Source organism: Lipophrys pholis, assembly GCF_963383615.2.
Source record: "Lipophrys pholis genome assembly, chromosome: 8".
Lineage (NCBI taxonomy): Eukaryota > Metazoa > Chordata > Actinopteri > Blenniiformes > Blenniidae > Lipophrys > Lipophrys pholis.
Genome location: NC_137630.1, coordinates 1039179 through 1055672, shown reverse-complemented (window position 1 = coordinate 1055672; position 16494 = coordinate 1039179). Strand labels below are relative to the sequence as shown.

The following is a 16494-nucleotide window of genomic DNA, read 5'->3' as shown; positions in this document are numbered from 1 at the left end:
AGAGTATTTGTGCCAAATGGCATGCTTGCATTACAAACCAAAGTATTTTGCAGTTATCTGCTGCAGTACGTGCAGCTCCAGGACTTCATGGTGTTTGATGAACAAGTCAATCCTTTGTCCTCCTGGAAGTGAAGTTTTTACTTCATGATGCTGGAATCAAGATGTTTTCTAAACAGAAACAGTCAGAGCTGAAGCGCTGTTGGTTTTAATCCCCCGACTGGACCACAGATTCTTCGGACCTGCTGAGCTGAACATTGCAGCTGCAGAAGAGATTTATTCCTCACAAAGTACTTTGAATAAACTTTCAGTCTCATGTAAGAATCTGCCGTGACGAGGGAACAGCCCATCTGTTCAGGCTTCCTCCAGCAGGGCGGCGCCGATCTCGTCCAGCAGGACGGGAGGAAGAAGAGTCTCGAGGAACATGGACTTAGAAAACTAGTCTTTATTGAAATGTGACAAAGTGTCGGTCAGTGAATCAGAGTCTCAGACTGAAGAGCAGTAATCTGCACATCAGTACCAGTAATCTACACAACAGTACCAGTAATCTACATATCAGTACAAGTAATCTACATATCAGTACCAGTAATCTACATATCAGTACCAGTAATCTACATATCAGTACCAGTACATGTCACAGCACCGTCACCTGGCAGCAGGCTGACAGTGCAATAATGACATCACTTCCTGTGTGAAGAGTGTTTCTTCTCCCGTTTCCTCTCCTGGTGCTCCAGGATCTTCCTGTGAAAGACCCCTGCAGGACAAAACATGAACTTCACCCAGTGTGTCCTGAACAACATATCCGTGTTGTGTGTGTGTGTGTGTGTGTGTGTGTGTGTGTGTGTGTGTGTGTGTGTGTGTGTGTGTGTGTGTGTGTGTGTGTGTGTGTGTGTGTGTGTACCCTGCTGAGGTCCATGCTGCTGCTGCTCCACCTCCTGGATGAACAGGTCAAACATCTGCGACTGGATGAACTTCTTTACAAAGTGTCGAGTGGTTTTGGAGTCGATGGCTTTGTAGAACTTCCTCTTTTCAAACTCTCCCTGGTCTCCAGCACCACCGTACTTCACGAAGGAGGCGTAATGGCCGACCGTCTTCACAAAGAACTGCAGGAAAGCTTCCGACACTACCCGGTTCAGCTCCTCCGCTGCTGACAGACAACAGAAGACGAGATCTGAAGATAACATCTCCAAACCTCTGAACACAGCCACTAGTGGCGTCTTTAGATGTTCCTGAATCACTGGAATCAGTTCATGGAAAAGATTCTGTCCATCGAATCGTTCAGTGCATGGCGGGTGTTACCCTGAGTGTTCCACGGTGCGTGATTCATTTGTTCACCCTGGTGATTCGTTCATCCAGTGAGTCGTTCAGAGAGTGGTTCACCCAGTGAGTGGTTCAGTGAGTGGTTCACCCAGTGAGTGGTTCAGTGAGTGGTTCACCCAGTGAGTGGTTCAGTGAGTGGTTCACCCAGTGAGTCGTTCAGTGAGTGGTTCACCCAGTGAGTGGTTCAGTGAGTGGTTCACCCAGTGAGTGGTTCACCCAGTGAGTGGTTCACCCAGTGAGTGGTTCACCCAGTGGTTCAGTGAGTGGTTCACCCAGTGAGTGGTTCAGTGAGTGGTTCACCCAGTGAGTCGTTCAGTGAGTGGTTCACCCAGTGAGTGGTTCAGTGAGTGGTTCACCCAGTGAGTCGTTCAGTGAGTGGTTCACCCAGTGAGTGGTTCAGTGAGTGGTTCAGTGAGTGGTTCACCCAGTGAGTCATTCAGTGAGTGGTTCAGTGAGTGGTTCACCCAGTGAGTCGTTCAGTGAGTGGTTCAGTGAGTGGTTCACCCAGTGAGTCGTTCAGTGAGTGGTTCAGTGAGTGGTTCACCCAGTGAGTGGTTCAGTGAGTGGTTCAGTGAGTGGTTCACCCAGTGAGTCATTCAGTGAGTGGTTCAGTGAGTGGTTCAGTGAGTGGTTCACCCAGTGAGTGGTTCAGTGAGTGGTTCACCCAGTGAGTCGTTCGCCCAGTTAGTCGTTCAGTGAGTGGTTCACCCAGTGAGTGGTTCAGTGAGTGGTTCAGTGAGTGGTTCACCCAGTGAGTCATTCAGTGAGTGGTTCAGTGAGTGGTTCACCCAGTGAGTGGTTCAGTGAGTGGTTCACCCAGTGAGTCGTTCACATAGTTAGTCGTTCAGTGAGTGGTTCACCCAGTGAGTGGTTCAGTGAGTGGTTCAGTGAGTGGTTCAGTGAGTGGTTCACCCAGTGAGTGGTTCAGTGAGTGGTTCACCCAGTGAGTGGTTCAGTGAGTGGTTCAGTGAGTGGTTCACCCAGTGAGTGGTTCAGTGAGTGGTTCAGTGAGTGGTTCACCCAGTGAGTGGTTCAGTGAGTGGTTCAGTGAGTGGTTCAGTGAGTGGTTCACCCAGTGAGTGGTTCAGTGAGTGGTTCAGTGAGTGGTTCACCCAGTGAGTGGTTCACCCAGCAGGCTGCCTTGCAACTCACAAGTGACTCCTGGACTGAATCTGCAGTCCCACTCCCAGCCTGCAGGCTTGCAGTTGAGCTCAACTGAACTGACAACTGAGGGAATCAGTTCAGGAAGTGATTCAGTTCAGTGTGTTCACTCAAAATATTTGCCAACAACCCAACACTACCTGACTCGTGTGCAGTACTGCTGGAGGAGAGAAGCCACTCCCTACTTTACCAAATCATTTGACTGCGTTCAGGTCAACTGACGCCACTGGTGCCGTTTCTGGAACGGAACCATGAAGACATGGAGAACTGCAGCTCCTGGTGGAGCTCCACCCATATGTATGAAGAAATGTTCTCCACCCAAACAGGTGACGGGGTAGTGAATGGTAGACATGTTCTCCACCCATACAGGTGACGGGGTAGTGAATGGTAGACATGTTCTCCACCCATACAGCTGACGGGGTAGTGAATGGTAGACATGTTCTCCACCCATACAGGTGACGGGGTAGTGAATGGTAGACATGTTCTCCACCCGTACAGGTGACGGGGTAGTGAATGGTAGACATGTTCTCCACCCATACAGGTGACGGGGTAGTGAATGGTAGACATGTTCTCCACCCGTACAGGTGACGGGGTAGTGAATGGTAGACATGTTCTCCACCCGTACAGGTGACGGGGTAGTGAATGGTAGACATGTTCTCCACCCATACAGGTGACGGGGTAGTGAATGGTAGACATGTTCTACACCCGTACAGGTGACGGGGTAGTGAATGTGAATGAGAGAAATCCCAGCATCCTCCAGGTTACAGGAGGTGGACTGTTTCTCTGAAAGCTTCATGGTTGTGATCAATGAAGCCGATCAGGTTCATGTGGTATCAGGGACACTTGATCGATTGGACTCACTTGGTGCTTTGGGTTTGTTCTGCAGAGCCTCCAGGATCTCGGCCTGAAGCTTCGGCGGCAGAATGGAACCTTCGTCACCGATCTGAAAGAAAGCCGGTTGTCTGCTGGTCAAAGGTTCCAGAGTCGCTTCAAACATCCTGCCAGACTTTTCTTACCGAAACAATGAAGGTCTTCTCTTTATCTTCAGACACGTCGACCACCAGCAGCTGTGGAACACAGCACCAGAACGTTACTCACGTTACTGTCGCTCTTTACTCACACGTCACTGTCACTCTTTACTCACAACTTATTCACACTTTACTCACCCATTACTCACTCATTACTCACACATTACTCACTCGTTACTCACATGTTACTCACACGTTTTGTTTTTTTTTTGTTTTTTCTCTCCCCCTTGTCCTGTTCAGCAGCTTGGGCCAACAATATGATGTGATCTAGAACCTTCTGGAGTCAGAACAGTTTTTGTTCTTGAACAGGAAGAGACCTGGAGTCTCCTCCTGCTGCTGCTTTATTAGAAGATGGTATGGCTGCTGGACACGACCGGGGGGGAACACTCAGAGAGAGAGAGAGGAGAGGAGAGGAGAGGGGAGGGGAGGGGGAGAGGAGAGGAGAGGAGAGGAGAGGAGAGGAGAGGAGAGGAGAGGAGAGGAGAGGAGAGGAGAGGAGAGGAGAGAGGTTGAGGGGGGAGGGGGGTAACATACAATACCTTTGTTGTGCTACATATATTATTTGCAGTTATCACACTGATCCAAATACTTTACAACTGTTATTAGATTAACCAGCCTGAGCAGCTCTATCTAGACAGTAACATGATTTTCTAGATTAACCAGCCTGAGCCGCTCTATCTAGACAGTAACATGATTTTCTAGATTAGATTAAAGAGGACACTGGTCACCTCAGAGTGATAAAACATCCACAGTAGTTTGCTGCAGATGTTGAAGGACGGCAGTGTCCTCAGGAAGGACAGCCTGCTCTGTGTCTTCCTGTCCAGGTGGCTGGTGTGTGTTGACCAGTCCAGTTTGTTGTCCAGCCACAGTCCCAGGTATTTGTAGGAGTCAACAGCCTCCACCTCCTCTCCCTCCAGTAGGACTGGTCTGGGCTTTGGTCTGGACCTCCCAGAGTCTATGACCACCTCCTTCGTCTTGGAGGTGTAGAACTCCAGGTGGTTACTGCGGCACCGGACGGAAAAATCCCCCACCAGACTCCGATCCTCCTCCTCTCTGTCCTCCTCTCTGTCCTCCTCTCTGTCCTCCCTGATGCATCCAACGATGGCTGAGTCATCAGCGTACCACTGTATGTGACACAGCTCTGAGTGGTAACAGAGGCCCGAGGTGTACAGGGTGAAGAGAAGAGGGGCCAGCCCTGTGCCCTGGGGGGCTCCAGCACTGTGCCCTAGGGGGGGCTCCAGCACTGTGCCCTAGGGGGGGCTCCAGTGCTGCTGATCACATTGTCAGACGTGGTGTCTTGTTGTGGTGTTGAGGTGTTGGGGGGGGGGGGGGGGGGATGGACTGGTTGAACCTGTTGAAGAAGTCATTCAGTCCGTTCACCCTCTCCATTGTCCCCCCCTCAACTCTGGTCTTGCTGTTGTGGCCTGTGATGGTCCTCACACCTTCCTAGACCTCCCTCATGTTGTTCTCCGTCAGCTTCTGCTCCACCTTTCTCCTATAGCTGTCCTTAGCTTCCCTCACACAGTGTTTCACCTCCCTCTGTGCTGCCTTCATGGCGTCCCTGTCTTTGCTCCTGAAGACAGCCTTCTTCTTGTTGAGGACAGCTTGGACTTCCCGTGTTACCCTTGTTGTTCGGGTAACAGGGGACAGTCTTAACAGGGGAGACCACATCTGCGCAGAAGTTCAGGTAGTCTGTCAGACAGTGTGTCGTCCCCTCTATGTCCTCACCGTGAGGGTTGATCAGCACGTCCCAGTCCCTGGTGTTGTAGCAGTCTCTCAGGACACTTTCCATCTCAGGGGACCACCTCCTGATGGAGCGTATTGTGAAAGGATGCTTGAGGACCAGGGGGGTGTACTGTGGCTGGAGGGGAACCAGGTTGTGATCTGACTTCCCTAGTGGGGGGAATGGTGTGGCTCTGTATGCTTCCCTGAAATTAGCATACAGCAGATCTATTGTCCTGTTGTCCCTTGTAGGACAGTCAACAACCTGGTGGAAAACAGCCAAGGTAGAGTCCAGAGGTGCACGGTTGAAGTCCCCTGAGATGATTCTGAATGCCTCAGGGTGCTGTGTCTGCAGTCTCACTGTGACAGAGTGGATCCTCTCACATGCGGTGGCTGCGTCTCGGTGGGATGGAGACACCGACGGGGATCAGGTGACTGCGTCTCGGTGGGATGGAGACACCGACGGGGATCAGGTGACTGCGTCTCGGTGGGATGGAGACACCGACGGGGATCAGGTGACTGCGTCTCGGTGGGATGGAGACACCGACGGGGATCAGGTGACTCCGTCTCGGTGGGATGGAGACACCGACGGGGATCAGGTGGCTGCGTCTCGGTGGGATGGAGACACCGACGGGGATCAGGTGACTGCGTCTCGGTGGGATGGAGACACCGACGGGGATCAGGTGGCTGCGTCTCGGTGGGATGGAGACACCGACGGAGATCAGGTGACTGAACTCCCTCGGCAGATAATATGGCCGCAGGCTAACGGCTAGCAGTTCAAGGTCCTGGCAACGCCACACATTGTTGACAGAGAAACGTCCTGGGTTACACCAGCGGTTGTTTACGTACATGATGATCCCCCACCTTTTCTTTACCACTCGCTTCCGTGTCTCTGTCGGCTCGCATAGCGGTGAATCCCGGCACTTTACGCCACTTTACTCACGCGTTACTCAATCGTTACTCTCTCATTACTCACATGTTACTGTCACTCTTTACTCACACTTTACTCTCTCATTACTCACACGTTACTCTCTCATTACTCACATGTTACTGTCACTCTTTACTCACATGTTACTCAATCATTACTCACACGTTACTCACACTTTACTCTCTCATTACTCACACGTTACTCTCTCATTACTCACATGTTACTGTCACTCTTTACTCACACGTTTCTCACACTTTACTCTCTCATTACTCACACGTTACTCTCTCATTACTCACATGTTACTGTCACTCTTTACTCACACGTTTCTCACACTTTACTCTCTCATTACTCACACGTTACTCTCTCATTACTCACACGTTACTCTCTCATTACTCACATGTTACTGTCACTCTTTACTCACATGTTACTCAATCATTACTCACACGTTACTCACACGTTACTCAATCGTTACTCACACGTTACTGTCACTCTTTACTCACTTGTTACTCACACGTTACTCAAATGATACCCACATGTTAATCACAGGTTAGTCACTTGGTCAAACGTCACTGACTCGCCACCCGACAGGCTGAAGCGGCGAGTCGGTGCCTCCACTCACGTCGCTCTGCTCCGGCAGCAGCTCCAGCAGTCGCCTCTGGACGCCCAGCAGGTAGGGCGTCGGCGCCATGACCACGTCGATGAGGATCTCTGGGACGATGGAGATGAAGGTGTGCTGCCAGGTGAAGGGGTAGAGAAGAGCAGCCACAGCGTGGATCACCTGAGACAAGGTGCTGCAGAGATGGAGAGCGAGCAGTTCACACACTGACAACATCCATCAATCCCATCATGCTTTGTGACATGATCACATGGCCCACATCCACCTCCTTGTTCAGAGTCTGATCAGGAAACAAGAGCAGAGCTCCGTCTCAGCTCTGGAACCGGTCTAGAATGGACCCAGTCAGAACCAGAGTGGACACGGAATCTGGTCCAATGGACCTAGTCAGGACTAGAGTGGACAGAGTGGATCTGTAATTGTTTAATCCGTGAAGAGGAGGTAATCTGTACCTCTGAGATGATGAAGGTCAGAGGAAACCCAGACTTTGGTCAGAGCTCACTTGATGAATAATCCTGAAACCTGAATATTTCAGGTCTTATCACTGCTGCTAGCGGTTGGTAATCTCCTCATCCTAATCCCTGTGCCCTTCGATAATCTCTTCATCCTATTGCCTGTGCCCTTCTATAATCTCCTCATCCTATTGCCTGTGCCCTTCTATAATCTCCTCATCCTATTGCCTGTGCCCTTCTATAATATCCTCATCCTATTCCCTGTGCTCTTCTATAATATCCTCATCCTAATCCCCGTACCCTTCTATAATCTGCACTGTTTTTACGTTTCTGCAGAAGAAAGCAAAATGAGACCAATAACGTGAGTTTCAAAGAAAAAAGTGATAATTTTGTTCAGAGCTCGCTGTCGTTCATCAGTTAAATCCCTGCATTGAGTCACCTCTGGATTATTTAAGATTATTTCATCATCTACCCCAGCTCGTCTGCGATGAAGATTATGCGTCTCTCCAGGACAGCGGCGGCGAACACCAGCAAAACCTCATCATCAGTCAGGCAGCTGAAGAGCGTGGCGAAGTCCACGTGTTCCAACCACGAATCCAGTGGGCGAGTGAGAGAGATAATCTGAAAAAGGAGAGGAAACATAATTTGAAGGAAGGTGAAGAAACAGAGATAATCTGAAGGAAGGAGAGGGAACAGAGATAATCTGAGCGAAGGAGAAGACACAGTGAGATAATCTGAAGAAGGAGAGGAAACTTAGGAAGCCAAGATAATCCAAAGGAAGGATAAGAAACAGAGATAATCTGAAGGAGAGGAAATAGATCATCTGAAGGAAGGAGAAGAAACAGAGATAATCTGAAGGAGAGGAAAATGTGAGATAATCTGAAGAAGGAGAAGAAACAGATAATCTGAAGGAGAGGAAATAGATCATCTGAAGGAAGGAGAGGAAACAGAGATAATCTGAAGGAGAGGAAAATGTGAGATAATCTGAAGAAGGAGAAGAAACAGATAATCTGAAGGAGAGGAAATAGATCATCTGAAGGAAGGAGAGGAAACAGAGATAATCTGAAGGGAGGAGAGGAAACAGAGGAAACAGAGATAATCCGAAGGGAGGAGAGGAAACAGACAATCTGAAGAAAGAGAGGAAACAAAGATCATGACCTCTGACCTCGGTGCCTGACTCAGGAATGAAGCTCTTGATCTCCACTGTGTGTCCTGGAGCAGGAAACGAAGCTTCTCTCAGTTTCTGCATGAATGGATAAATCATGGCCATGGAGATCTGCCTCCGCTTCTCCACCTCGTCGAAGATCTACACACACACACACACACACACACACACACACACACACACACACACACACACACACACACACACACCTAGAGTCAAGTTGCTGGTTCCTCTGCATGCTCCGTACACACATTCAAAATCAGACACACACACAGACTGGAAGAGAGAAAAAAAACACACACACACACACACACACACACACACACACACACACACACACACACACACACACACACACACACACACACACACACACACACACACACACAATGTGCTGTGCCACAGTGACCCGCTGACCTTTGAGAAAAGTCCGAAACAGGCCAATGTGCTGATGATGCAGAAGGCCTCCGGGGGGCGCGCTCCTCGACCTCCAGGCTGGATGGAGGAAACGACAAGATTCACAACAAAAAAATCTGAAGGTTTCAACAAAACAAAGGTTCTACGGTAACTATGGTTCTATGAATCCCTTCAGAACGCCGGAGGCGGTGATTCAAGCACTGATGATCATCCTTAGGCATCCGGAGATCGAGAACATTATGACACCAAAGTCACTGGTGACTCTTGGTGGCTCACGTCAGTCTATAGAGTCACGTGACACCAGAAGCTCAGTCCCTTAAACTTCTTGCGAGCACACGAGGACTCTGAGGGACTGAACGCTCTGGCGGTCATCCGGGATTCATAGAACCGTAGATACATACGTAACTGTCGTTCTATTTCATCCTGCCAGACTGCCAGAGGCGGTGCTTTAAGCACTGGATGATGTATAACAACAAAGTCCCGAGGAATCACCAACTCAAGAAACCACCCACGTCACGACCCAGAAGGGTGCTGCCTCAGAACCTCCTCCAGTGGGTGGGGCACCCTCATATATGCTTTGTAGAAGGCTGCTTCACATACTACATCCAGTGGGACCCCAGTTGATGCAGCCCAGGAAGTCGACAAGCTCCTCGTCGAATGGCAGCGTACCCCAGCCGGCGGTGGACGCCCCTGTGAGCTATAGGCCTGCCTGATAATCTCCACAACCCAGTGGGAAAGGCGTTGTGTAGAGAGGGCCAGACCCCGCCGCGGCCCAGCATAGCACACAAACAGGTGATCAGACTTTCACGTACCTGCCGTGCCTGATGTGTTCACCTCTAGTACCCAGACAGGACACGGGGATCAGCAGAGGCCTGCGTACCAAACCCATCCAACTGGAGCGGTTGAGTGTTGCTGTAGAGGTAAACACCTTGGGGTCAAAAGATGCAACAGTCCACAAGGTCACTCCAGAGTCATCTGCTGCACGAGCCTTTGAGATGATAAACGCTACGTCCTCACTGCAGACTGAGGAAGTAGCCCCTGGCCCTTCAGCAGCCACACCCACAGCTGAAGGCGACTGGGATTGGGGTGGAGAATTCTCCCCCCAAACTGGGACAGAGGATCCCTCCTGTATGGTAGACGTCTTGGCGAGTTGCAGCAGAGCTTTCACAGCAGTGGAAACCATGTTTCCACCAGCCGGCCAAAACGGGGCCACCAAGATCAATGTGTGCACTTCTTGAGAGACCCTCAGCAGCGTTGGCAATATCAGTGGGAACGGTGGGAAGGCATATAGTACAGTTCTGGGCCAGCTGTGTGCCAGTGCGTCCAGATCGAGAACTGGCATCGTCTTTGAGGGAAAACCACAGAGGGCAATGCGTGGAAGCAACAAGGTCGACTTCTGCTCTGCCGAAGGTCGGCCAAAACTGGTCGACCACTGTCGGGTGAAACCTCCACTCCCCGGGCAACGGTGACTGGCGGGACAGAAAGTCCGCAGCCACATTCTGACCTCCTGGTATGTGCATGTATCTCAGACTGGCCAGACGTGGTGGTGCCCACGTCAGGATCTGAGCGGCCAACCTGAATAGGCTCACAGGCCTGGTTCCCCCCTGGTGGTTGATGAGAAAAACCACACTGGTGTTGTCGGATCTCACCAAAACATGTCTCCCCAGAAGGTGTGTGAGGAATTGTTGTAGTGCCAACTGCACAGCCATCAATTCCAGCATATTGATGTGTTGTGTGCATTGACAGGGCGCCCATGTTGCCTGCACCATCTGTCCTTGCCACGTTGCTCCCAGCCTCGGAGACACGCATCGGCATGGACGACCTCCCAATGAGAAGGAAGAACACTCAGAGGAACCCCTGACGTGAGGTACGCTCTGTCTCCACTGAGACAGGGACCACAGGCACAGAGGAGCCCCACGCAGCCTCCTGTGTCTGTGATCGTGACGCTCGGGGTTCAGATGCAACCTGTTGAGCCACATCTGAAATGGGCGAAGAGACAGCAGTCCCAGCTGTTGACGCTGCCACCAGCTTGCCAAGACGGCGAAGGTATAGGACATACGGGAGAGCCAGCCCACGCTGGAACTGCAGGAGCATCTCCAAAATATCCTGGACCCACTGAGGTGAGGGGCACGCGGTCATGGTCCATGAATCCAATACCATCCCAAGAAAGGTGGTCACCTGCGCAGGGACCAGATTGCTCTTCTCCAGGTTGACGTGCAAGCCTAGAGAGGCCATGTGATCTATTTCAGTCTGCGTGTCCCGAATGACATCTTCCAGAGTCGGTGCACATATCAGCCAGTCATCCAGATATGGCAGGATCTGCAACCCCCAAGGCTGCAGTGAAGATAGAGCTGCAGCCATGCATCTGGAGAAGACCCTGGGGGACAGGGAAAGCCCAAAAGAGAGCACCTTGAACTGGTAGTGCTCCCCTTGGAATACCAACCACCGGACGACAGGTCTCTGCGCGTGCCCTGGGCTTTGGGTGGCCTGGGAGGACGCTGGTTTATCCCGTCCGGTTCTAGGTGTGCGGGGGGGTCAACAGGACCTTGTGACCTCTGGTCCGGAACCCGTCTGAACCTGCTGGCTCCGGTACTCACATGCTGAGGGCCGTGTCTCTGGAGTCCCTCCAACTGCTGTCTAGTGTGGTTTGCCTGTGCGGTGCGTTCAAGGGCCCTCAAGTGCAGCCGAACCAAACAGTTCCCCAAGAACCACCGGTACGCTCCTCATTGTCTTACGGCTCGGCTCCTGTGCCAGCCAAACTTGACGCCAGGTCTAAACCAGAGTGGACATCAAGCAGCCGAGTTCTCACACCATTAAGGCAAATGCCTGCAGGGACGCATCCGTGAAGCCCTGTGTTGGCTGGTCAAGGAGCCCCTCCTCCAATGACGCAGACAGACCCAACATTAACTGGGACGTAGAGTTTCCGATGTGGCCCATCCGGGCACCCATATCATACGCCCTGCAGAGTAGGTCGTCTGTGAGCCGACACTGCAGTCGTGGGCACCTGGCGTTCGTCCTCAAAGTCTCCTCAGGACGTACAATGAGGGAGGCAATAGCCGGTTCTACGGCCGGCATCTGCCCCAGGTCCACTTTGTCTGCACCATGCATCGCTGCCAACACACGTCCGTCTGGCGTCTGCCTAGAAAAGGCCTTTGTGTCAGTCCAACAAGCGTGCAGCTCCTTCACGTATTCCTCCGAAGGGGGAACAGCAAAAGGCCTTGCAGTTGGTTGGCATCTGAAGAAAGCACTAGAGGGGGTCTGTTGCACCGTTGGCACCTTGACTCCCAATCGGCTAAGGGCAGTTCTTATCGCCCCAGTCACAGATTCCTCTCCCACGGCTCGAGAGCCCGTATAGGTATGGGAGTTTGCCTCGGAGACTGTGGAGCTCAGTTCATCATAATTCCTTCGAAATAGGGTATGAGAGGCAGCCACAGACGTCACATCCTCATCATGTGTTGCCACTTCCGGCTCCTGAGGAGTGACCACACTGCGGTCTGGCTCAGCCTGAAGGTTCTGAAGCAGAGCCTTCCTCTGAGTCAGTTCTGTTGTGAGGTTGTCCACTTTACTGGACAACCTGACAGAATCCTAATTCCTCCTCCTCCTCTTCCTCTGACGAGGCTGGGTCTCTGAAGAAGAGCGCTTACGGTCCGACGGCTGGTCAGGAGGCAGCTGGCCAGAGGACATGGCGTCCCAATTAGGAGTTTCCTCAAAATTGGCTAGGCATGCGACCCTCACGGACCGGGGCAGAATCACACAGTTGGTACAGGCGTTCTCTGTGAGAGCCCCCTGAAGGTGATCCACACCGGGGCAGGAAGGACACAGGTCATGGCCGTCCTCCGCCTGGCGTGGGGCCAAACGATCTCTGCAGGCCAGCCACTCCAACATTTCTTTAAAGGCGACAAAATGTATTCAACAGTACTGTTTGTAGTATTATAGTCCTGCTCTAGGAGTCCGGTCGAGCTGAGAACGCCACTAGTGACTCCAATTCATACATGTTGAGCCGATCGTTTTTTTTTTTATCCAGCGATCCAACAAAACCCCCCAGAATAAACATTACTGTTCGTCCTATTACGGCACCGCGCTACAGAGTCCGGTCGAGCAGAGACGCCAATAGTGACTCCCAATCTGCAAGCCGAGCCCCGCTTTTTTACATTTTTTATTTTCACGAAGCTGAACGCTGTGTCACGAACCGGGTCGAGCGCAGCCGTAGAGAAACTCTTCAAACTGAAAGCAGCTATATAACAAAAACGTGATAAACACAACCAACACAGCGTGTAATCAACCAAACAAGCCAAATCGTAGCTTCAAATAAAGTACAATGAGCCCAGAGGCTACAACTGGAATCTACCGAGCGTACCGCGTCGGCAAAAAACACAATGGACTCACCAGGTGTAGAATACCGACCACTAGACTCTGAAGAAAGTCTGCAGAAACGCTGCATGTGCAGCCCTTGGAGGGCGAGGTGACTCGCAGCTCCGACCGCAGGTCGCAGGGCGACGGGCAACAAGCAGCAACCAACTGGAGAGCAGTGGAAATCAGCAATATCATGCCGACAAACCACACTTACAAACCTGCGAGCGAAAAGGTGAACAGGGACTGAGCTTCTGGTGTCACGTGACTCTAGAGACTGGCGGGACTTCTCTTCTAATATTCTCAACCTGCGTGAGGACGACTATCCAGTACTTAAAGCCCCGCCTCTGGCGGTCTGGAGGGATGAAATAGAACCACCTGAAGCTTTCAACAAAACGACCTGAAGCTTTCAACAAAACGACCTGAAGCTTTCAACAAAACGACCTGAAGCGTTCAACAAAATGACCTGAAGGGTTCAACAAAATGACCTGAAGCTTTCAACAAAACGACCTGAAGCTTTCAACAAAACGACCTGAAGCTTTCAACAAAACGACCTGAAGGGTTCAACAAAACGACCTGAAGCTTTCAACAAAACGACCTGAAGCTTTCAACAAAACGACCTGAAGGGTTCAACAAAACGACCTGAAGCTTTCAACAAAACGACCTGAAGGGTTCAACAAAACGACCTGAAGCGTTCAACAAAACGACCTGAAGGGTTCAACAAAACGACCTGAAGGGTTCAACAAAACGACCTGAAGCTTTCAACAAAACGATCTGAAGCGTTCAACAAAACGACCTGAAGGGTTCAACAAAACGACCTGAAGCTTTCAACAAAACGACCTGAAGCTTTCAACAAAACGACCTGAAGCGTTCAACAAAATGACCTGAAGGGTTCAACAAAATGACCTGAAGGGTTCAACAAAACGACCTGAAGGGTTCAACAAAACGACCTGAAGCTTTCAACAAAACGACCTGAAGCGTTCAACAAAACGACCTGAAGGGTTCAACAAAACGACCTGAAGCGTTCAACAAAACGACCTGAAGGGTTCAACAAAACGACCTGAAGGGTTCAACAAAACGACCTGAAGCTTTCAACAAAACGACCTGAAGGGTTCAACAAAACGACCTGAAGCTTTCAACAAAACGACCTGAAGCGTTCAACAAAACGACCTGAAGGGTTCAACAAAACGACCTGAAGCGTTCAACAAAACGACCTGAAGGGTTCAACAAAACGACCTGAAGGGTTCAACAAAACGACCTGAAGCTTTCAACAAAACGATCTGAAGCGTTCAACAAAACGACCTGAAGGGTTCAACAAAACGACCTGAAGCTTTCAACAAAACGACCTGAAGCTTTCAACAAAACGACCTGAAGCGTTCAACAAAATGACCTGAAGGGTTCAACAAAATGACCTGAAGGGTTCAACAAAACGACCTGAAGGGTTCAACAAAACGACCTGAAGCTTTCAACAAAACGATCTGAAGCGTTCAACAAAACGACCTGAAGGGTTCAACAAAACGACCTGAAGGGTTCAACAAAACGACCTGAAGCTTTCAACAAAACGACCTGAAGGATTCAACAAAACGACCTGAAGGATTCAACAAAACGACCTGAAGGGTTCAACAAAACGACCTGAAGCTTTCAACAAAACGACCTGAAGGATTCAACAAAACGATCTGAAGCTTTCAACAAAACGACCTGAAGGGTTCAACAAAACGACCTGAAGGGTTCAACAAAACGACCTGAAGCTTTCAACAAAACGACCTGAAGGGTTCAACAAAACGACCTGAAGCTTTCAACAAAACGACCTGAAGCGTTCAACAAAACGACCTGAAGCTTTCAACAAAACGACCTGAAGCGTTCAACAAAACGACCTGAAGGGTTCAACAAAACGACCTGAAGCGTTCAACAAAACGACCTGAAGCGTTCAACAAAACGACCTGAAGCTTTCAACAAAACGACCTGAAGCGTTCAACAAAACGACCTGAAGCGTTCAACAAAACGATCTGAAGGGTTCAACAAAACGATCTGAAGCTTTCAACAAAACGACCTGAAGGGTTCAACAAAACGATCTGAAGCTTTCAACAAAACGACCTGAAGCTTTCAACAAAACGACCTGAAGGGTTCAACAAAACGACCTGAAGGGTTCAACAAAACGACCTGAAGGGTTCAACAAAACGACCTGAAGGGTTCAACAAAACGACCTGAAGCTTTCAACAAAACGACCTGAAGGGTTCAACAAAACGACCTGAAGGGTTCAACAAAACGACCTGAAGCTTTCAACAAAACGACCTGAAGCTTTCAACAAAACGACCTGAAGCGTTCAACAAAACGACCTGAAGCTTTCAACAAAACGACCTGAAGCGTTCAACAAAACGACCTGAAGCGTTCAACAAAACGACCTGAAGCGTTCAACAAAACGACCTGAAGGGTTCAACAAAACGACCTGAAGGGTTCAACAAAACGACCTGAAGCTTTCAACAAAACGACCTGAAGCGTTCAACAAAACGACCTGAAGCGTTCAACAAAACGACCTGAAGGGTTCAACAAAACGACCTGAAGGGTTCAACAAAACGACCTGAAGCTTTCAACAAAACGACCTGAAGGGTTCAACAAAACGACCTGAAGGGTTCAACAAAACGACCTGAAGCTTTCAACAAAACGACCTGAAGCTTTCAACAAAACGACCTGAAGCTTTCAACAAAACGACCTGAAGCGTTCAACAAAACGACCTGAAGCTTTCAACAAAACGACCTGAAGGGTTCAACAAAACGACCTGAAGGGTTCAACAAAACGACCTGAAGCGTTCAACAAAACGACCTGAAGGGTTCAACAAAACGACCTGAAGGGTTCAACAAAACGACCTGAAGCTTTCAACAAAACGATCTGAAGCGTTCAACAAAACGACCTGAAGGGTTCAACAAAACGACCTGAAGCTTTCAACAAAACGACCTGAAGCTTTCAACAAAACGACCTGAAGCGTTCAACAAAATGACCTGAAGGGTTCAACAAAATGACCTGAAGGGTTCAACAAAACGACCTGAAGGGTTCAACAAAACGACCTGAAGCTTTCAACAAAACGACCTGAAGCGTTCAACAAAACGACCTGAAGGGTTCAACAAAACGACCTGAAGCGTTCAACAAAACGACCTGAAGGGTTCAACAAAACGACCTGAAGGGTTCAACAAAACGACCTGAAGCTTTCAACAAAACGACCTGAAGGGTTCAACAAAACGACCTGAAGCTTTCAACAAAACGACCTGAAGCGTTCAACAAAACGACCTGAAGGGTTCAACAAAACGACCTGAAGCGTTCAACAAAACGACCTGAAGGGTTCAACA

The 16494-nt window shown here is 50.0% G+C and overlaps 2 protein-coding genes across 12 annotated transcripts in view; one reads left to right on the top strand and one right to left on the bottom strand.

The window, feature by feature from the left end:
- The window catches only part of tpx2 (TPX2 microtubule nucleation factor), a 475192-nt gene that overhangs the window by 77059 nt on the left and 381639 nt on the right, over positions 1–16494 (top strand). The gene's annotated exons all lie outside the window — the stretch shown is intronic.
- Positions 236–16494, bottom strand: part of dennd2da (DENN/MADD domain containing 2Da) — a 46702-nt gene continuing 30443 nt past the window's right edge. For 5 of the 11 annotated variants that reach the window (XM_080468898.1, XM_080468902.1, XM_080468904.1 and 2 more), the window contains 8 exons: positions 8804–8881; positions 8387–8527; positions 7694–7842; positions 6776–6947; positions 3495–3545; positions 3340–3421; positions 899–1144; positions 424–751 (listed from right to left, as the gene is read on the bottom strand). In XM_080468898.1, coding sequence (XP_080325024.1) covers positions 678–751; positions 899–1144; positions 3340–3421; positions 3495–3545; positions 6776–6947; positions 7694–7842; positions 8387–8527; positions 8804–8881 — 993 coding nt within the window. In that variant the 3' untranslated portion in view covers positions 424–677. Of the gene's footprint in view, positions 752–898; positions 1145–3339; positions 3422–3494; positions 3546–6775; positions 6948–7693; positions 7843–8386; positions 8528–8803; positions 8882–16494 lie in introns of all 11 variants that reach the window. The other 6 variants (XM_080468903.1, XM_080468908.1, XM_080468900.1 and 3 more) reach the window with 3 other exon arrangements.